The sequence below is a fragment of the Lacerta agilis genome, chromosome 10 (assembly GCF_009819535.1).
Source record: "Lacerta agilis isolate rLacAgi1 chromosome 10, rLacAgi1.pri, whole genome shotgun sequence".
In the NCBI taxonomy this organism is placed as follows: domain Eukaryota; kingdom Metazoa; phylum Chordata; class Lepidosauria; order Squamata; family Lacertidae; genus Lacerta; species Lacerta agilis.
The window spans coordinates 33970590-33993751 of NC_046321.1; the positions used below are offsets into that span (position 1 = coordinate 33970590).

At 40.8% G+C, this 23162-nt stretch overlaps 1 protein-coding gene across 1 annotated transcript; it reads right to left on the reverse strand.

The window, feature by feature from the left end:
* Positions 1-100: 100 nt before the first annotated feature.
* SNRPF (small nuclear ribonucleoprotein polypeptide F) lies at positions 101-4706 on the reverse strand. The gene is made up of 4 exons (XM_033161455.1): positions 4579-4706; positions 4153-4278; positions 1209-1273; positions 101-294 (listed from the first exon to the last, which is right to left on the reverse strand). Exons 1-4 carry the CDS (start codon positions 4579-4581, stop codon positions 228-230), a joined length of 261 nt encoding a protein of 86 aa, XP_033017346.1. The 5' UTR covers positions 4582-4706; the 3' UTR covers positions 101-227.
* Between the last annotated feature and the right edge of the window lie 18456 nt (positions 4707-23162).

Here is a 23162-nt window from a genome sequence, read left to right on the forward strand (position 1 = left end):
GCTCTGTTCAGCAGTTATAGTAGGTAAACTGTGACAGATGTTTGATCCAGTTTGCTTTTAAAATACCTATTTGTTTGACTTAATTATCCATTAAGAACTGTCAGAAATAGTATGATTATTTTTCTTCCATAGTGGTAATTTTTCTTCAATGACAATGTTTATTTTTTGACCATAAAAAATGTTGCTTGACAAAACCTTTAAAAAACAAACCAACAAAACCGGACAAGTTATTCTCTCATTTCTCCATCTTCTTCTTCTTCTTCCACACCCCTTATATAAAGGACATTATTGCACCTGCAAATCAAACCAAAAGTTACTTAGTTCTGCTGTGATCCACATGAGTTTGGAAGACTGTTTCTAAAGCTAGTTCTAAAGCTGCTATGTTCAATTAATTAGTAATAAATAAAAAATTACCTTTGTTCATTGCATACATCTTGTCACAATTTTTTTCCAACTGCTATCAAGGTTTAGGTTTAAATACTAAACTTTATAGGTTTACTATTACACAAATGCTTCTCTTTCAGTTGCATAAGAAAGAAATAGTAAAGCAACTCTACATACAGGAAACATTCAGTACAGTGGTACCTTGGTTTACAAACTCAATCCGTTCCAGAAGTCCGTTCTTTAACCAAAGCGTTCTTAAACCAAGGCGTGCTTTCCCATAGCAGCGGGGGACTCAATTTACAAATGGAACACACTCAACAGGAAACGAAACATGTTCTGCTTCCAAGGCAAAGTTCACAAACCAAAACACCTTCTTCTGGGTCGCAGCATTCTTAACCCAAGTTGTTCATAAACTAAGCTGTTCTTAAACCAAGGTACCACTGTACTGTCTTTCTACTGACAGAAGTAATCCATTGGTACAGGGAACTGAGACAATTTTCAGTGCTCTCCGCGCCTCACCCATCACGATTACACTGTCAGTGAGATAGGAAACCCACTGCAACATACTGAGAGGAGGTGCAGCAATCTGGATAATTGCTAAAAATTGCCACCACCCTTCTCTTCCACTGAGATTCCTTCCATCACCAGAAAGATGGCACAGATTTCAGAGAACACCTGAAATAATTTCTTCTGCTTCAAGTTGCATTTTATGTAGTATAAATTTTTCATATCAATATTTTAATATTCTAATTAATGGATTTTAACATGTGCGTGCACACACACACAAGCTGCATGTAAATACCGTTAATTCTAATGTTAGTTACCTTATCAGAACTTCACCAAGGTGTCCAGATAATGCACCATCAATATATTCTTCTGTATTTGCAAGCTTTAAAAAAAATTGACACAATTTTATAAGGAAAAGAAGCTACAAAGGATAGCATATGTCCCTATACCAATAGAGGTTTTCCACAAGACTTTCTTACATCTAATATAAATTCAAACATTAAATATTTGCTTCCACTGGATCAGAATCCCTTCAGCAAACAAAAAAAACATGCCTTAATCCTACTCAGTGTTAATAGTTCTCTTTAGTCATGAATATAGACCATTTTACAAGTCGTTCAGCAATAATTCTAACACTTCAAGCCTTGACTTCCCTCTCCCTCTTTCTGCGGTTCCTTAAAGTTATTGTTATCTTTCCCTGCATATCCTAAATTATCTTGTCATAATTCTTTTTAAATATAGCACTGTTTAAGGACAGCCTCTTGTTTTCACATAAACTTTGCAGACTGACAGCTATAGAATCCTAATAATGGAGCTAAGGTTCTGGTTACTTGCAAATCCAGCACTCTATATTTTTATTTATTTAATGCATTTTTATCCCACTCTTCAACCAAAAAAAGGCTTTGAAAGTGACTTACAGATAACTTAAATGAGGCAATCTGCGTGCTCAAGCAATCTAAAAATATGAGCACAAAAAGAAAACAGATTTGGAAGGAGGAGATTAATAGTTATAAGTTATTCTGATGACCAGCTGGGTAGGAAAAACTCAAGGAGAAGCACCAAAAGCCTAAATCTAGATGTGCAGACAGATGTACAGCCAACTGCTTGCCCAGACAGAAAGCATCTATTGTAAATAGCTAGAACTACACTGAACAGTTTGAAATACAATAAAGTATCCGTTTAAAGTCCATATTTATTGCTGCAATTAGCACAATACATTAAGTCTTCCCTTTGTTCCGCTGTTATTTGTGCAGCCCAGTCCTGTGTGGCTGCAATGTTTATCTGAAAGCAAGCCCTTCTGAATTAAGTAGGACTTACTTCTGCATAAAATACATAGGACTGGGATACTAACCTGCTTTCCCTAGTACCCAATCAAATGTGGGAGGCCTCTCTCTCTTTTGACCAAGCAGTTATATATAAAGGCACAGAAATGAGAAGAGTGAGCTGAAGAACAAGTAAAACAAAGCTTCTAAATAAAGACTAGAATGATGACTTCTACAGAGGAGTAGAGGTTACAGCAGTGTTAAATAAAAACATCTTAAAGGTAAACCAATTAAAGTTGTATGAAAAGTCACTTTTTAAAATGGCCTGTCTGCTTTTAAGTGAAACCCAAATTTAATACAAACATGTCAAATTTGTACAATTAAATTCTAAAAACTATCACACACTGATTTAAAGTCAAAGACTATAGGGAAAGTGTGGTTGGTGTCAAATGTAATATCGTAGCTATGAAACAACATAGGCAAAATTAGTTTTGTCTGCTTTACTTCCTTGAAGATAAGGCAGCAATCTAGTTTGGAGTTATAGTTATGGGCAAAATGGTCAGAGTTTTTCAAAAGAAGACTCCCAATCTTGCAAAATCCTTGCACATGCATAGAAAACCAGATTTCAGAATTTGTCCTTTCATATACAAAATGATGTAATGCAAAGTAATAAGATCTGCATGATTAGAAATGTCAGATTATACTCCTAGGTAGAATAAAGGCTTGTTTAGTAAAGTTTCAAATCTATAGAAAACCATCTTACCATCGGAGCTTTTATTGATCCAGCCTAGTATTATCCACATTGAACAGCTTCCCCCCCCCCCTTAACTTCTACCCAAGACCCTTTTCATTGAAGATGCCAGGAACTGAACCTTAGACTTTCTATATGCCTAACAGAAGCTGTACTGCTGAACAGTGGTACCACCCCACTAACGTTCTATCAAACAATTAAACTGCAATCCTTATACACACTTACCTGGGAGTAAGCCCCATTGAACTTCAGAGTAGATATGCATAGTATTGCACTGTTGGTATGCACTCTTTATTCAGATAATCAGCCTGATTAAATCATCTTTATTTCAAACCAATCCACCCTGAGTTAGCATTAGACAAGTGAAAAAAAATTCCTTGCTGACAATGACAGTAGATGAAAACAGTGAGTAGGCTGGAAAATGGGGGGAAGCAGTACATAGTTTTGAGTTTGAGGGGAAACTGTGTACATGAAATTGTCTTTCCTTTTAAGTAAGAACTTACACCTGCGTTTTATACTGCTGTTTCTTTGTTAAAGGAGAGTATACTGAAAAATTATACTGCCAGCGAGCTAGAATGGTCAGAATGCCAGACTAGGCCCCTGGGTTCAAATCCCCACTCGGCCATGAAGCTCACTGGGTGATCTTGGACCAGACACTCTCAGGCTTCAGTTAGATATAGCATTTAGCACAGGGTGACACGAAGAGTACTTAGAATAACACTGAACATCATGACTTACAACATCAAAGTTGAAAGTTCCTTTAATGTCATCAATATGACAATTTGTGTTTCCCACTGGGGTTTTCCTTTCAATACCACATATTCTACAATCTTGGGTTGTGGTTGTTGTTTTTTAATACACAGGCATAGCACATCAGTCTTTTCTCCCTGCTGCACCAGCCAATAAATACCTAAAAATGTCCAAAGCATATGCCTAATGGCACAGGGGCTACAAAATAGCCTCCCCAGACAGAGGCACACTGTTGATGGGATTTTGTGTGCATGCACCAAGCTGTTCAACCTTTTTTCTGTAAACTTTTTATGCTGTAGGGGGGTGCTTTATGTCCAATGCCGTGAGGAAAAATTCTTTTTTTTTTTAGCTGTCTGCTGTGAATCGTCACCTTGAATTACATTACTACAAGTTTTTCAACCTTGTTCTAAAATGCTCAAAGAGCATCTAATTTAAAGCAACAGTGCGCGTTAATTAAAGAGCGATCGTGCAAGCTCCCCGCCAGCCAACCTTGCTTACCTGCATGTTCATGTAGCCATCGACGGAGACGAGGTAGCCTTTGTATTCCATCCCCCACTTCAGCTTCACCATCACTGGCTTCCCAGTCAGCCCGTTTAGGAAGGGCTTTGGATTGAGAGGCAGACTCTGCGCGGGACAGGAAAAGGAGCATCATCGAGGGGGGCTTGCGACGTACAACCTCCTCGTCCACGCCGCCCCCCCCCCCCAGAAGCGGGGAAATACAAGGACGACATGGCGACTTCTGAATGCCAAACACGTGCCCCGTCCCGACGACCCTTCCTCCCTCCCAAGGAACTGCTCTCCTTTTCTCGTTCTCCCTCGCCTCCCGCCCGCAGACTCGCCTGGGACTCGCGAGCCGCCAACCTCCCCCACGTCGCGGCTCAGCTCACGCGCGACAGAGACACATCACCACCCCACTTAACTTACCATAGCAACCAAACCAACCTAAGGGCGGCTGCGGCAACAAAAAAAATTACTCGGAGGCAGCACGTGTGCCCGCCAAAGCTCTAAAAAGAAAAAGCACGGAAGTGACGAAGAACGCTTCCGCTTCCGCTTCCGCTAGTCTGCGAGAGGCTTTTCCTGCTGACATTTGACCTTAACGACGGGTCATTCGTCTATTGCCGCCCATCGGCTCATTCGTTCCTATCTCTATGGTTCCGGCGCCGGTGTTTTCTGATTGGGGAGTTTCCCAAGGGAAAGGCGGGTACCAGAGTCGAGGAGGAGAGATAGAAATATTAGAGTGATACTCCGCGTGAACTAGAGCGTCGCTCTAGGTGGAAACTCTATAGTACTTTGCCTTGGAATTCTGAGTGGGAAACGAGTTTAAAGCAAAGGTTAGATAGCGATGGTGGGTAACTTTCTGTCTCTGTGGTTCAGGGTCATTCCGGCAGGATGGCTCCTCCTTCCTCGTTGTTTGCGGGTGTCTGTTGCGCGGAAAACAGAGCCGGCTGTAAACCTCCTTGCTGCGCCCTTTGGTTGAACACTGTGATAACAGAACTCTAGACTAAATGGGCCACTGGTCTGATCCATCAGCCTATTTGATTGTTGCATGAGAACCTGTGGGGCAGAAGGAAGAAGCCAATAGTTTGGCTCTAAAAGGGGTTGGGGGTGAGAACTGCCCTCCAAGTGCAACTATCCAGGCAATCTGTAGTAGTGATGGAGACAAAGGCTGAATCATTCCCCTTTGGGTTTGTTTCCTTAATACACTACCTATTCTTTAAGGCTTTCATTATTATTTTTTTATTATAATGTGACTTTAAATTAGGAGACTGAAGCAAGCTGCTGTTATCCTAAACACACTTAACCAAAGAATAAACACACTGAGTTCAGGCAGACTTACTTCTGAGTAATGCTTGAGGTATCACTATTAATCATACAAAAAGGCTAATAAGATTAAGGGTTCCATAATTTAGGTATAAACATAGGTGTCTTTTACAGTAACAAAAAGTGTTTTTTACAGCCTGCTGTCTTGTAAGATAACAGCCGGGCATGAGATGTAGCAATAATGGAAGCAAATTCATTTGAACCCTTGATCTGCAGGCTACATTTGATTTTGTTTTAAAGGTGCCAAATTATTTTGGCACAAATTACATCCTAATAGATTTAGTTCAGTTGGTTATATAGCAGTCAGAACCATTTTTAAGAATATAATTGTCACTGGATAATTTTTAGATGTTTGAAAATTATTTTATTTTCCATCAGAAAATGGCTTTTTGTTTTTTTGACCACTAGGTGGCAGGAACTGGTTTATATCAGAATGTTGTAGTGCACAGTAGACTTCTCCAGTGAGGAAGTGCTATAAAGAAAACTTCTCAGCTCACTTTTATTCATAAAGAACAAAGTACCCTATGCTGAATTCCCTGGGTCCATTAAAAAAAAAAATCAAGTAGAAACTGAAAGTTGTCTGATATTTGCTGCATCACAGACTGAATACCAAATAGGGGTGCCATGAAACTGACAACATCGGAGAGGAACAATCCTCATAATTGGGGCACTATGAGGACAGTGCATCTGAAGACAGGCATCAGAGCATATGTGAATAAATGAGCTAGGCCTCTGATTTCCAGAGTACATGGAAGAACTGACATTAGATCCATGGGGCAGGGAAGATAAAGGGCTTTCTTTCTAAGGAATACTGTAGCAAGACATCTTACAGTAGCTTCACTCATGGAGGCAAAGACTACTATATTACAGTATTTGACTTGTGTAAATGCAAGCTTCTGACATCATGTGAAGCTCATAAATGTTTAAAGTCAGCCTACGAGAGATAATTCTTTCTTTATGAGAGTTTATATACCATTCCACTCCTGAACTGTTACGACTGGATACAAGGAAACTACCACTGTTGCAGCAGCATCACAGGAGTTCTGCTGCAATTGCTATTCAAGAGAAACCTGTGCAGTACAGAACCCTACTTATGCTACTGTAACATCACAGAGAGGTCAGGACAGGAGCCAATGAAACACATTTACACTACAGCGGGGAGCGGGGCATAGCTGTCAACTTTTCCCTTTTCTTGCGAGGAATCCTATTCAAAATAAGGGAATTTCCCTTAAAAAAATGGAAAAGTTGACAGCTATTGGGGGGGGGGGCTTGGCTACACTGGAACGGAGTAGGTGGTTTTCCACAATAAATCATAGGGTGGGGAAAAGAAATATTCCATTTCTCCCCTCTAATTAAGGACTTCTCTGGGTTAGAGCAGTAGTTTTGATATCAGTTTTTAGTGTTCGTATTTTGTCTGTCCTCATTAATTGTAAGTTTGTGTTTCAAATTACTCATCTGTTTAGACAAAAAAAGTTTTAAAGGTAAAATCTATCTTTGTCCTAGTGTCATTTTATTTTTAACTGCAGCTCTTCAGTGAAGCTAGACACCCCAAGGGCAAACTTTGTTATTGTGCTTTGTGGAAAAGCATAATTTGCATATGGTAATAACAAACACACCAATTTATGTAGCCATCCTAAAGGGAGGCTCTTAAAATATGCAGCTCTGAAAACACTGTAGATTGTGCCAAGAAAAGAAACCCCTGACTCTCTTCACATTCAGCTGTCCTCTTTGGTCCTGACCAAAAGAAGAAGAAAATCATTGCCTTCTATGTAATTGTTTCTTTCATATTTTTTTGACGTTAATGAACTGGAATTGAAAGTATGTGCTTAGAGAAAACAAAGCCATTTGTATTAGGAATAACATGTTGCTGTTGTACTGTCAGAAAAGAGGAAGAACATTGCCACTATCATAAAGGAATTTGGAAGCTCCACTTTCACATCAATGTTTTTTCAACCGAAACTCATTGCTGGCTTTGAATCACAGAAATTACTCAAAAGTCAAGTTGCTGCCAAGGGAGATTAGAGGAATGGATGCAAAAATAGTATTATTTAGGGAAACCTTTTTTAGGGCCAAACAGGGCCAATCCATTGGTGAAATAATATTTTTAGACTATTGCTACACAGACATACCCCAAATTCCCAGTGGTGAGAACTGGAGGGTTACAATGTGCATCCAGATGTCTTTCTTACAGAGAGCAAATAACTGCCCCCTGAGTCTCTATGCCTCTTTCAGTATGTTCACCCCTGCCACCCACCCAAACTGCAGTCTCAGTTCACACAGAAACAGCTGGATGACATCACCCCCCACAGGGAGGCGAAATGAGGACATGTCCCCTTCTAGAAGGAATCTCTGGCCATTTCCTTAAGTTAGGCAAAGGCCAGTGATTCGGCCAACAAAAGTGAATTTTCCAGGTAACACTTGTCCAACTTGTCTGTCCCACTCTAACAGCCATATATGTGTGGCTGCTAGAGACCCACAGCTGCTAGAGTGGGTTAAACTAGTTGGACAAGTACACACACACACACACACAACCAGGATTCAGATCACCCTCCAATCCATAACTATAGTTTTTTAGGCCAGGCTGTGAGGATTACAATGCACAATCTGCACTGGGAATCACTAGAATTTATTTTTGAAAAAAATGTATCAATGTTGTTGGTTAGCAAAAATAAAACTTTATGTTTCATTATTCCTTCTAAGCAGAACTGTGTGATGGCAACGGTAGAGATGGTTCATAGTTACAGCAGTGTGTCTGGTTTGAAATGCAGAGCAGGCCTCTGGTCAGCACTCGGAGATTGAAGTTAGCCCCTATTTCCCTTTTCGAGCTCAAAGCATTGGTCTTTGTAAAAAAATAATAATACCCAACTCCCTCTAGTAAGAAACAGAAGAAAACAGAGGTCACATCCACAGCATACATTTAAAGCACTCTTATACCGCTATAACAATCATGACTTCCTCCTCTAGCACAAATCATGGGAACTGTAATTTGTTAAGAGAGTTGAGAGTCCTTAGGAAGACCCCTCACGGAGCTACAATTCCCAGCACCCTGCAGTTCCCAGAATTCTTTGGGGGAAGATGCCATGGGCAACATTCACACCATACCTTTAAAGCACTATTATACCACTTTAAACAGCCATGGCTTTCCCCAATGCAGTCTGGGAGCTGTATGTTGTTAAAGGTGCTGAGAGTTGTTGGAAGACTCCTATTCCCCTCATTGAGCTAGAATTCCCAGAGTTCTCTGTGAAGAGAGTTTGAGTTCTGGAGATGGATAGACACTCCAGCACTGAGAGGTTTCTTTCCATATTATGTGTTATTTATAGGAAGGGCCAGCGCGTCCATTAAGGCAAACTAGGCAATTGCCTAGGGCACCAAAATGGAGGGGGTGCTGGCCAGGCTTGGGCGGGGGTGCGGGACGGGCTAGCAGCAGCTTCTCTGCTGTAGTGGAGAGGTGCTGCTTGCCCCCTACACCACCCCCCGGCTCCCGCTAAAGCAGGCTTTGGCGGGGGGCAGGACGGGCGAGCAGCAGCTTCTCCGCTATAGCGGAGAAACTGCTGCTTGCCTCTCCACCCCCCCACCTCCCGCTAAAGCAGGCTTTGGCGGGGAGGCGGGGGGCGCCAGAAGGTGGTCTCACCTAGGGCGCAAGAAAGCCTAGCACCGGTCCTGTTTATAGGTTGTTCAGCACAAATCAGTGCATATTTACTTAGAAGTGTCCTGCTTTCATTTGTGGGGCCTAGTCAGTGCAGTGTGTTTTGGATTGAAGCATTAGACTACAGTGCTATTTTTTCTTGGCAACAGATAATGGTTCTAAAGAAAATAGGCACCATCATTTACATTCTTCTCCCCACCCCATTTAATAATACTTCAGAAAACTTTGGGGATTCTCCCATTAATATTTTTAAAGTAAAATATCAGAATCCCAGTATAGAATGTGGCCTTCCACACACAATTCCAGTTTCTATGCATTTAATTATACATGTTGATGCTACTTTTCCACTTTTAACAAATGTGCAGTCGTATACAAATTAAATAAATCTCTTGATTCAACAGTAGCTCCACAGTTTTACTTCAATTAAACAATTCTGCTGGAATAGAATGGACCAACCTGTTCTAAAGAATGAGTCAAATCTATGATCACCCTGCCTAAAGAGAACACTTACATGCTAATTGCCTTACTATCTTGCCATTAGGTAAAGGTAAAGGGACCCCTGACCATTAGGTCCAGTCATGTCCAACTCTGGGGTTGCAGCGCTCATCTCGCATTACTGGCCGAGGGAGCCGGCGTACAGCTTCCGGGTCATGTGGCCAGCATGACAAAACCGCTTCTAGCAAACCAGAGCAGCGCACGGAAACGCCATTTACTTTCCCGCCAGAGCGGTACCCATTTATCTACTTGCACTTTGAGGTGCTTTCTAACTGTTAGGTTGGCAGGAGCTGGGACCAAGCAACGGGAGCTCACCCCGTCACGGGGATTTGCACCGCCGACCTTCTGATCAGCAAGCTCTAGGCTCTGTGGTTTAACCCACAGCGCCACCCGCATCCATTATAGGTAGGCAATTGTTCACCAAAATCAATGGAAGCTTTGGCCTTGGCATTATACTGGCATAGTGGGATGATACAGAAGTATACCATGAAAGCTGGGACATAAGCCATTATCAGTACTGATCCAAATGACAAGAAAGGGAACATTGCTATGAAGATTAAAATAGCTTTCTTGGGTGTGACTTCCTCTCTGGCATTTAGAGTAATGGGCTGCTGCCATGCTTTGTGCTGAAGCCTGGTCCAAGTGAGTCCTGCTTGCACATGCCTGGGTATCACATCCTCCAGAGGATTTAGTGTCGAAACTTGTTTCCTTTCATATTGTCAGCCTTACCTCCGCTTGCTGGGTTAAACAGCCAGTGATGCTTTGGGTTGCCTCTCAGGTCACTTTCAACCTCTCCAGGGATATGGAGCGACAGTCTATTTCATTCTATGCTGGGTGGACATGAGGCAATGTCTTCTGGATAACTTGAAATGAATCCACACCCAGAAACGGCATTGCCTATACCACCAGATTATAGGTGTTATTCAACACTAGTCCTACTCAGAGTAGACCCATTACTAAATTAGTTTATTTCAGTGGGTCTCCCCTAAGTAGAATTTCGCTGAATACCTTCACTAAGTCCAGTGCTGCTCAGTCTGATTGGCAGTTGTTCAGCTGGAGATGTCAGGGATCGACCCTGATCCCTTTCGCATGCAATGCATGTTCTCTGTCCTTGAGCTACAGCCTCTGTGACTATTATTAGGTTCACATGTCGGACAGTCCAGATCACTTTGGGCTGCTGCTCTTGGCGTGTTGTTTGATCCTAAAAAGGAGCACCTCAGATTTTATGACTATTGAGAGGCAATTCCGATGTTAGATTAAACATAAGCCTGGTGAGAGTCCTTCAAAGCAATAAAGTTCACCTGAGATAAGATAGAAGCCATGTATGGAAGAAAAGTTAAATGGTTCAAGGAAAAGAAAAGGCAGGGGGAAAAGTAGTTCTGGATCTATTCTGCTCCTTTATTACATCCATATCTTACCTATTCTTCAAGAAGCAATGTATATTTTAAACTCATAACTATTCTGAAGTTACATTCCAATTACTTGCACAAGGCCACCTACTGAGCTGAACAACTATTTGAATTTGGTTTTCTCACACTGAACCAAGAAAATATAATGCCAATAAGGCACGCAGAAGATACTAAACCATTACCTGCAGAGCAGCTGATTAGCAGGAGGCAACTGTTTGCTCATTGGGCAATATAAGGCATTTTATTTCCCATCTCCTTGTTGTCCCCAAAATTATATCCTCTTAGGTTACAGCTCTCTTATCTGCTTTCTTCTTCACCTATGTGGAGCTGCTCACAATTTTAATCTTTTATTACTTGGATTCCTCTCTGGCCAGAATTAACCCGTTTCTGTTCTCCATGTATTTTATCTGATACAGGTAACAATCTTCTCTGGTCCCAAACTTGATTAGATCAGCCACCTCCCAATTCCTGATGGGTGGTAGTTGCTGTTTATTTCCATAGGGTCATTTCACATAATTGTCACCAAACAGGAGGGCAATACCTCAAGTAACAGGGAGAGCTGGGTCTGATTTATATACCACCTTCCCTTCCAGGAGTATGGCACAACATCTTAGCCTCACAACAAACCTGTGAGGCAGGTTAGGTAGAGACACCATGTTTTCTTATGGTCACCCGGTACATTGGATTGCTGAGCAAAGGTTTGAACCTTTGTTAACCACATTCAAGTCCAGCACTCCATATACCACATTGACTCCACAGAAGCATTTTGTAGGTCACCATATTGCCAGTAGTACAAAAAGTAGGATAGCAATAAGGGGAGAGGAGTTTAATTCATTGTTATGCACTATTCATTTTCTGCAGAACTCAGAAATATCAAGTTGAAATAACCTGTTATGAAACCTCAGGGCCTATGAAATGTGTTGTTTCCTGTTAGACAGTACGAATCTAGAGGTTCCTTTAGATTCATGAACCTTCCCAGAAAACCTGAATCCAATTTGAAACAAGCCTGGGCCAAATTATTGGTTTCATTCTAGGTTCATTTCAACACGGCACAGCTGCAGGGGGCGAAACTCACAGAGCATGCAAACCATTACATGCCAAAATGAACACAGCTCCAAGTGTGTTATTTTTAAAAGTTTTTGCAAATAAATACTTTCAGAGTGTTTATGGGTTTCCAGTGTGCTAACTGCTTGGCTTTGTACCAGCTCTGAATTAGAAAAGCCAATGGATTTATTTGCTAAAGACAGTAAAGTGAAACTCAAGATTTTGCAAGCAGAGTCTAATTCTGTTTATATAATGCTTGTCTGATCTAGTAATAATAGCAGTATACACCTTACAGCTAATTCCAGATATACATAGGAATAGAAATTACTAACGTGTTTGCATATGAACATTACAAGCTTGCCATTTTTGATATAATTATCAAATTAAACTCACAAATTATGATGCTTCTATAATGTTTAATAAAAACTAGACAGAGCTGTAGCATATAAAAGTAATTTAGTTATTGATTTATTTAATTTTATCTCGTTAGTAGATCAAATGTGGCTTACAAAAACTTAAATGACGTTATACAATAAAAGAATAACAATGGATTTGGTAAGATCCTGAAAGAGGAGTCCTGCATTGCCAAAGGATTGGAAGTTGGGCAGATATTTCACAGAATCAGAGAGCTAGTTTTCAGTGTTCTGCTTCACACAAATTTGGCCTCACTAGTGGAAGTGAAAGTAGCAGGCCATGTTGGAAAGTATGGGCCAGATGGCTCTGGGGTGGGACCCCTCCTCCAGTTCAGTGTCAGAGGACAAAAATAAATTTGAAGCAGAGTTTAGGATGGGTTTTTTTGTAGTCTGAAAAATAGTGGCAGTCTGTTAAACGCAGGGACAGAGGGCCATGGTTGATTTCTGCTGGCATCCAAAATTGTGTCCATGTGAGAAGCAAGAACCTCTTGGAGTGTTAACACTGTGAGTCCCTCCATCTTAGGCTCAGGTTGTGTATATATGCAAATAAACCATATATCATAAAGGCACCACTGTCTCCACTGTGCCTCATTTCCAAAAGGAAATACAGACCCTGGATAAGCAGGGGTGCAACTCCTGGAATTTTACACTGCTTGGAGATTGGGATAGTGTGCCGTAAAAAAATTGCTTAATCATCAGAACCTCTGAGCAGTTTACATAAAGCAAGATAAAATATTTATTAAAAACACCAGCAATCTTACTAATAATTTGTTTCACTGATTACAAATGCATGGCCATTTGTGCCAAGGGGAAGGCAAAAGGATATGTTACCGCAAAAAGTTGGAAAATCGAACGCAAAAGGAATAAATTTGTTTTGCTGTGAGATTGGGGTGGGAAAAGAATGAGATCATATTCAAACCCGTGTTCTGCAGCCTTACAGCTTAGTGAGGGATCCCATTTGTCATAATCAAAAGCAAATCTGCATAATTTGTGGCCCAAAAGCAGATCAGCAGCCACATACAGTAGCCTATTATTTTTGCTCTGGGACTGCAAAAGCATGGTATACCCAGCATCTTACAGGCCACACAACATGACTTTGGGGATCAGTTTTTTGCAGACCTGGTTGCAATACAATAGAATAGTAAGAAGCCTACATAAAATTCCCTCCATCAGAGGCATACAGACAGAGAACTTGAGTTTGTCCTGCCAAAAGTGGAATGTGGCAGAGTCCATAAGAGAGGATGGAGGAAGGCAGCTGCCTGCACAGAATATTTGGAAAGTGGAAGGTATATTGTGGATCCCTGAACCCATCTGTCTGTGTTTCTATGGAGCCAGGGTTGATGGAGATGGAGAGGGCCCCTTCGGTGGGCAGATTCCCAGGACCTTCCTTCCTAAACACCAGGTGGATTGCCTTGCTCTTTGAATCTATAATGCACATTCCAAGTGACCCATTTATAAACGTGTCAATCAGGATAACTTTCTTGGCTCAGCCAAATGTAGACACTTTCACATGGAAATAATGCCACAGCCATAATGTGTTATTTGTGCTCAAACTGGATTACACAAGCAGGGCACTCTGCCTGGCCTGATATTATTATATCAATAGGACATTCCTTTTCCTTCCAAAGCTTAAGATCTGTCAAGAAGCCTAACAACAGAGTTGCCAGCAGGCAGTCTGAGTGAAACTCTGATGGGTTTTATTGGAAAGGGCTGCAAATTCTGATTGGCCTGTTATACTAAAGTATCAGAGGAGCCACTTGGCCAAAAAAACAACACTCACAATCCAAAACAAGCCTCCTCAGAGATTTATTGTTCCATATGCCACTGTTTAAAAACAGCATCACATTTGCATCAGACTCCCTCTGAAAACAGTATAAAGGCTTTTGCTGATTTCAGTGAGCTGCCAATTAAAAATGTAAATGGTCTTTCCAATGGTCTCTTTGAAGAGCAGCTGTTTAGATTTCCATTTAAAGCTGACACTTGGCACCACTGCTTTCAAGGAGTCTATTAGCTGCAGCAGAACAATGGCAATATTCAGGGATGAACTTGTGCTAGTCTTGTGGACCCCTCCTGCATATGTGGTTTATAGTCCCAGGGGTCAGGGGGAAAATCCAGAAGGTACTGAGGAAAAAATAAAAAAAACACATACTAATCTGCTGAAGCAACTTATTCATTGGCCACAACACCTGGCTTTAATCATCTCTGGAGTGGGGGATGGGAGAAAAGCACCCCTAAGCAGTATGCAGCTAATTCCCAATATTCTGGCATTCCTCATCCAAGTCAGTCAATCACAGTGCAGCCCTGTGCATGTTTACCTTGATATAAATCTGTCCGATTTCTTACTGCTACATTCAAAACAGTTCACACACAAAATTAATTCATCAGTAATACACTATTATCCATAAATACAACATCCCTACAAAAGACAATTCAAAACATGTTCATAATAAATATCTGATAATTCTACAGAAAAATAAAGAATTGATAATTCTTTCCTGACAGAGGGAAAGCAAAGGCACTCTCTGGCCTACAAAGTGATAGCTTTTACACTGCTGCAAAAAGAGGTGGGTCCAGTCCCATTTGGTCAGGGCCATCTTACCCATAGGGGCTAGGGGTGCAGGGCTCTTGGGGGCGCCAGGCTGAGAGTCTGGGGCCCAAGAGTTGAGTCCGGGGAAGAGCCCGCCTGTCAGTCGGAGCGCCGCGGCGGGCTCTTCTGCTGTGGGCGGCTCTGCGCCGCAAGTTTGGGGGTGACCGAGCCAGCGAGACGCTGAGGCGGCCAGCTGGCTCCACCCTCCCGCGTGCCTGGGACTGGGAAACCTGGGGGGGGGGCACCGGGCAGATCTTTGCACCCTGGCACCGCATATGCTTAAGGCAGCCCTGTATTTGGTGTTGCAGGAAGAGACTGAGGCAGCCTCTGGTCTAGATGTTAACTGGCAAAACCTCTGTGGTGATGGCCATGGTTTCTTTCCTGTGTGTGCCAGTTAATGAGAAGTAAGATTTATCCCATGACTGAGTCTGTATACATACTAACCCATTTTTGGCACAAATATGTAGTTTTTCTCAATCTGGAACTGTTCATGCTTTCAACATGCTCCTTTCAATCTAGATTGATTCTAGATCTTGCTGTCCACAAAGGTGGTGTGGCTACTTGCTCCAAGTTTGAAACCTCCCTTTGATTAGGCCATCCACACATTTTCCTCCCTGCATATGCCCCAGGTGAATGAAGAAGGAAATGATGCTTGCAATCTTGGTGTACACCCATCTGCAATGTCATTGGGCAGGTGTGGATATACACACACACACACCTCATTGCTGGGACTGCCTACTTGTTTTCAAATAGACACACTGTGCGGTAATGCAGAATTGATCTTCAGTGAGCTTTTATTTTGGGAATAAAACCAGTTTCTCAAGAAGTACTTTTCAGGTGCAAAAGATATGTGCGGATTTATTGATGATAAGCAAACTATTGCTATGATTAAGTATCCAGAAACACCCCCACTTTTGTTTGTCACTTGGGTGATACAGAAAGAATGTTAGTAAACAAATGACTCCATAACCTGCTTCTATTGTCTCTTGAAGCTTACATTCTACTATGGCAATCCCAGGGAGAAGACAGTGGTCCTGACTGATGGCTCATGCAAACAAACGCTGCAAGATCAGCTCCTGATTCAGCATGTCACTGCAAACCCATCATTTTTCCTCTCCCTCTCTGCAATAGCATGCTGAATGAAAATAAAAATTAGTAGTTTGCACACAAAAAGTGGAAAGGTCTTTGTAACATAAAAATTAGTTAAATTTAAGGTTGTAGAGTGCATTTACGCTGCCTATTAACTAGTGTATATCAGATATACAGAATGTACCATGAATTGGGATTTATTTATATTTACAAAAGCATAGAAAAAATATGTGCAGTTGGGGGGAAGGAATCAGTTTAATTGATAAAACACACTTTCCCATTGTGAACATTCTGGCATAACTGACCAAGTGAATATATGAACTTCATTATTGATTAAAGAACATGCAATGAATAGAAGGATAAACAGGTGTTATTTCCATTTTTATTTGCTATATTCAAGATGGGATTGAACAATGACAGAGTTTTCTAGCTGAATAAGCAAAGGATGAAATATTTTCATTTGTAGAAGCGCTAAGAACATCACACTTAAATATCAATTTAAGAATGGATGTTGTCTCTTAAAAGACGTAAAACAGTCTCTAAATTATGGGATTAACAAATGATCCTCTGAGCTGTTTGTTCCACAACTGTCTACTGTGGGAATCCTTATCCATCCCCCCCCTCCCGCCACCATTTGGTTTCATACTATATGCAGGTATAGGATATTAAGTTAAATGAACAGTAGTATATGTCTTTAAAATTTTATTCTTTGATTCGAAGAAATAAGGCCCTAGAAAGGAAGAAAACTTAAGACTGTGTGTGGGTTTTTTTAAAATGAATCATCTGGAATTTAAATAGGTTTATACTTTTAAAGGATTGCAATCTCGATTGTAGGCAAAATCCTTAAAAACATTATTAAGCGATGAGATCATGAAACATCTGGAGTTATATGAACTCAATACAGAATTGTCATCAGGATTTCAAATGGGATAAATTTAGCCTGAGAAAACTAGTGGAATAGTTAGGGTGAAGGCAGGGTGAAGAAATGGAGCTTGGCATTTTGGAAAAAAAACAACATAGGCCTGCTTCAGACAGATTAGCTCTCCATTTGTAAACCATGTCTATCTAGAAAAACATGTGCACTATAACATAGGACAAACACACGTGTGTTTTGCATTTTTACATGCAGTGGGAGCCACCTCCCAGTTTCTCAAAGTAAGTTCAAATAACATTCACGTTTAGCTTGATCGTTGGGCAGTCTAAAAAGAACCTTGAGTAGTAAGAAAGTGCTGCAACTCAGTTATGGCTCGTTTAGCTGCCCACTATTGTGCTGTCCTTCTCTGCTTCCTGTTTTGGAACAAGTCATATGGCATGGGTCAAAGGACTCAGCAATCAAATCCCAGGGCTTTTTGCACCTTGAGTGCTGTGGGTCAATGCAAAAAATGAGCATGCATGAGCAGCACCAGTTTCACAATGGGCTTATTCTGGAAATGCTCAAATAGGACAGATGCATATTCCTGCATTGCAGGAGGTTGGACTATATGATCCCCAGGGTCCCTTCCAACTCTTTGATTCTATGATTCTATGAAAGATGAAGAAGCACTTGGAACTGCAGAAGAGAATGTTTGCATAGACCAGCGCTAATAAGATTAAGCCAGGCATGGCAATGAGAACTTTTGTCCTTAGATATGTGTTACATAACTGGGTTTATGAGTGAGGGCAAAATACAGAATACAATCATATGTATCAACCCCTTCTGCCCTCTGGTTGACCTTCTAACTATCACTGTGGCACTATTCACAAGAGCTGACTTTGGAATACATGAAAACACAGTATAATTGCTACACATTCCTAAGTAGCTAAATTTATTTGCCTCTTGGATTCATGCCTTAGAGCACGAAGTAAAACATGTAATAATTGCTCTAAAAAGAACGGTTTGACATGCTTTAGTGTCTGCCTTGTTATTTAATTGTTTTGTATTCATTTGAGATAATTTCTCCCGCACAGTCTTTTTAACAGTTTGATGAAAGAGGAAAAAACCCAAAGGGCAGGAAGGGGTAAAGACGGTGAGTCGGGAAAAAAGCATACACTATGCAGGCTAATGGAAAAAGAAAGAGGGTTCAGTGAAAAATGGGGCAAATGCAACCAAAAATGCACTGGAAATAAACAGAGTTGGGGAGGAAGATATAAAAAAAGACAGGGCTAATTATGAGAGAATGGATGAATTAGAGTCACAGAAAATGAAGTTAATTAGAACTAAACATTTACTGTGAACTAAAGAAATCAAAAAGCATAGGGCTGCGCCAACTAGCACTTTCTCTGATGTCATAGGTGTTGTTGTTTAGTCGTTTAGTCGTGTCCGACTCTTCGTGACCCCATGGACCAGAGCACACCAGTCACCAGGCACTCCTGTCTTCCACCGCCTCCCGCAGTTTGGTCAGACTCATGTTGGTAGCTTCTAGAACACTGCCCAACCATCTCGTCCTCTGTCATCCCCTTCTCCTTGTGCCCTCAATTTTTCCCAACATCAGGGTCTTTTCCAGGGAGTCTTCTCTTTTCATGAGGTGGCGAAAGTATTGGAGCCTCGGCTTCAGGATCTGTCCTTCCAGTGAGCACTCAGGGCTGATTTCCTTAAGAATGGATAGGTTTGATCTTCTTGCAGTCCATGGGACTCTCAAGAGTCTCCTCCAGCACCATAATTCAAAAGCATCAATTCTTCGGTGATCAGCCTTCTTTATGGTCCAGCTCTCACTGGGTATTGACTAGCTGTTCCCCTCTGGCTATATAGCACAAATGTCTGCAGGTTGGGGGCTCTGCAACTGAGCTTACCTTCCCATTGAAGTATTTTACTGTCACTGTAAATAAAGCTCAGGGGATGGCAAATGTGCTGTGTAGGAAGATTATACTTTTGACAACCTTTTTCTGATAACTAAGTTCAAGAAATGTGAAAATTACCGTAATTTCCGGCATATAAGACGACTGGGCGTATAAGATGACCCCCAACTTTTCCAGTTATAACATAAGAGTTTGAGATATACTCGACCGCAGATTCTCTACCCGGCGTATAAGACGACCTCCGAATTTTGAGAAGATTTTCCTGGATTAAATAGTAGTCTTATACGCCAGAATATACAGTAATTAACACATAAAAGAGAGTATGGTAATTGTAAGACAAATCCTGAAAGCTCCATAAATCACTGTTGTTGCACCCCACCCCACCCCAATACTGAAGAATCAAAACCAAATCACTCCAGGGTAACTGTTCCAGTTTCCCCCTTGGTTATATTGTATCCTTACCCCACTAGCAAAATTGGCAAGGAACCAAGTAAGCTGTAGCCATAAGCGACAGCAAAGGCATTCTTAGCATTCTTCACTCTTAAAGTATACATGCCAATATAAATTCTCTGTTTTGAGGAACAGCTTAAAATTACCAAATGACTATTTTGGTTAGCAAACTATATGCATTGGGTAATGAATAACAGAAGGTGTCTGTTAGGAGCAACTAGTAACATATTGTTTGCACGTTTTAACCTAAAATGGCAGTACCAACTTGGCATATCCCCCGCCCCAAATGATACATGTTTTCAAGCAAAAGGCCCTAATACATGTACCTATTATGTACCTATTCCAGTTATCACGAAGATCAACAATTGTTCAATAGAAATAGTCTTTAAGTATAGAATAATGCAGTGTTCCAGGCTTTATGTATATTTATAATTTTAATTAGTGTTTTGTTTGAATTCCTGCATTTTGCTTTTATTTATTTAACAAAATGTATATTTTGTAGTGAGATCGCTAAGTGGTTTATAAGAAATATTAAAATTATCAGTAAAAACATTTTAAAACAATTAAATTTAACAGCAAAAGAGATTAAAACATATCAATGGGTCTGGATAGGCTCGCCTAAACAAAAATGTTTTAAGCAAGTGAAGAGAGTACAGCAAAGGCCTGATGTTACTAGCAGGGGTGCCAACTTGAATAAAATATTGTGGGGGCCGAGGTAAGCCCCGCCCCACATAACTGAACACATGACACAGTGCGCACACACCATTCGAATGGGAATGCACATCAACTTTGTGGGGGTATGCCCCCCTCAAATGTTTTATTGTGGTAGCCGAACCCCCCACAGCCCCTAGGAGTTGGTCACTAGGTAGGGAGTTGCAAGATGTATTTGCTGCCATATTAAAAGATCGATTTCTTACAACAGCAGAAAAAGTATGTAGTACTCAGTTCCACAGATCAAAGTCCTTGAGTTGGCCAATATGCTGTAAGGCAATCCGACATATATTTTTAAGAGAATTGTTTAAGACCTGTGAAAAATTATAACTTAACAATATATGCTACCTGAAATCCTAAATGTTTCATGATTCACACCTCCCTGAAGATAAGAAAATACATGTCACTTTCTTTCAGGATGCAACCCTAAAATAAAAAGACTGTTCTATGTAATCTTATGTACCTAGGATTAACCCTATAGGAGTAAGTTCCATAGAACTCAGGGACTTCCTTCCAAGTAAACATGCATAGGACCAGGCTAAAGAACACTTAGTTTCCAGCTGGAGTCCACCTGTGAAGGATGTAGTTGCTCTGGCAGCATGACCCACCCCCACGGTGTGCCCCACTCCCACAATGCATTGCATGTGCCCTGGCGCACATGCACATGCCCCAAGTGCTGGCAGGGCACGCTCCGCCACTGCCAAAGGGATCAATATAAGAGGGCACTTTAGTTAGATGACGTCCTGCTAATCTCTTGTCCAGCCTGCAAGACAGAATTCTATAAAACCAATCACCAACTGCTGTAAAAATTGTACAGCCTTTTATATCCCAGTACGTTTCCGAGCACAATTCATAGTGTTGGTGCTGACCTTTAAAGCCCTAAATGACCTCAACCCAGTATACCTGAAGGAGCATCTCCACCCCCATCGTTCAGCCCGGACACTGAGGTCCAGCTCCGAGGAGCAAATATATTTGTAGAGAAACAGAATATATGTACTGAATATTGCAGTACAATATATGATCAGATTGTCTCTTTAGATGTACTTTGGGGGTACTTTATATGTGCTTTTTGAGACTGGTAAACTTGTATGATTTATGTATGTTGTTAACAGAAATGTCAAGAAATCAAAATAGATGCTGTCCACCTTCTCTCACTACTTTATCCTGAAGATATAACCAGAACTCCCCACAGCCCTGGAATATGTAATTACTGCCCCTAATTAATGCTATCCTAAATTTTGTGAGTCTCATTTAGCTTAGAACTTCAGTGTAAAGTTTTGCAAGTCAGTGAGAGGTATTTTATGTATGTTACGGTATTCTGTAGATACCAACACCATTTTACTGCTGTATAGTACCGGTAAACCTGCAACTTACACACATTTAACTTGTGCACATTCAGCTTTACACGCTTGGCCAATGAATGAATGAATGAATGAATGAATTAAAAGTGGGTGGAAAGGGGGCAGGCATCCAAGAAAAAAAGACATTGGCCATTCCATTCACCAATTGAACCAAATGTGTTTTGACGCAATTTTGGCTTTAGGCGCAATCCCCAGAATGTAACCCCCACATAAGTTGTGGGTGTACAGCATTAGTAAGGTACAACAGATGTGAATGAGATGTAGTATAAAAAAATCAGCAGATAATTGTTGTTTACAAAGTTTGGAGCAGAAGCACAATGGATTTAGACCTAGAATTTAGCTTACAGGGTTCTTTTTTATTCTAAACATAGGATCTGAATTTTGACTTGTTCACACTGCAAACTGACACTAGATGTCACTTTCTCTCACGGATACTGATAATCACTCCTGTAGTTTTCAGTTAAGTTTATACTGCCATTTGCATTTACTTGTTACTTAATCAGTTCATTTTGGATCATGGAGACAGCACTGTGGCAATGACAAGATACTGTAGCTTTTGTAGTTTTAAGAACAATAGTCAGTCACTGAATCTGCTTTCCCTTCTCACACCAAAGAGGAAGAGGTGTGGATATATTTCCTAGCGGGAACCTTTGAAAAGACAAGATTGTTGAGTTCTTTGCTTTTCCTTAAATTCCCAAAAGGTCTTCCTGATTATTCTCTAACTCCACATCTTACTCCACTAGTGAATCTTGTTCATTTCTCAGGGATATAGAGTTTGTGTTATCAACAGCATAAACCTTTTGGATCATGATTAGCAGTTATTCAAATTATTTTAAGTACAGTTCGAAACATCTTTGACTATAAAAGTTTGTTGTGGAGAGAAATCTGAAAGCACAAACACTTTGATTTTGTTCATTCGTTTGTATGTTTCCAAAGAAGAAGGAAATATTTAGGCACTTCTTCTAGCTCTGCATTTTTAGTTAACTCACAAAGGAAAAGCAACAGAACCAAACTCCACAAATGTGGAGGGTTCACTGGATGATGTCCAACAATATCATATTGTTGGACAATGGCACTACTCTGAGTATGACTAAAGTTGTGCATCACCAAGTTTAATTTTTTTTAACAGGGCCCTTTGCAGTCTGTAAAAGCAACAACAAAAGCATTTATGCAAAAGGCTTGGTAAATTTCAGAGGAATGAATTCACTGAATGTAACACCATTCATAGACATTTAAACAAGAGGCGAGCAGTACATATGACAAGAATGGCCCCCCTCCTTTTAACCATTTAGCAGGAGGACATGGCCCAAGGTGACTGTCTCATCCCACCCCCCACCGTGTGGCTCAAAAGTATCCCATCCTTGTTGCCAGTGAAAAATATTATGAAAAGGCCATACAGAGGACATATGACAACAGTTTTCAAAATCTAAAATAGTTTATGGAGGGAACAAAACATGAAGCAGTTTGCTGCTTATAATGTGGAACTGAAAACTAAACTGACTCAGAGGTTGCCAGTATGAAAAGCCAAGAGGGACCTTGTGGTGAGTTCATTCCAGGGTAATTTGGGATCAGCCTCTTACTCCTGTCCCCAAACAGTACAAGTCTAGAAGTCTCAAGCTGTGTAATATTACCTTCTAGTCTGACTGCAATTCAAACTGATAAGATAATAGACACCTATCACCTGACTATTATACTAATCATCTTTAC

Excerpts from the sequence above, each read along its gene's own strand:
- SNRPF (XM_033161455.1), bottom strand. Across the intron at positions 1,274-4,152 it reads ATGGCTACATGAACATGCAG|CTTGCAAATACAGAAGAATA; the intron begins GTAAGCAAGGTT and ends TTTTTTTTAAAG. Across the intron at positions 295-1,208 it reads CTTGGTGAAGTTCTGATAAG|GTGCAATAATGTCCTTTATA; the intron begins GTAACTAACATT and ends TTTGATTTGCAG.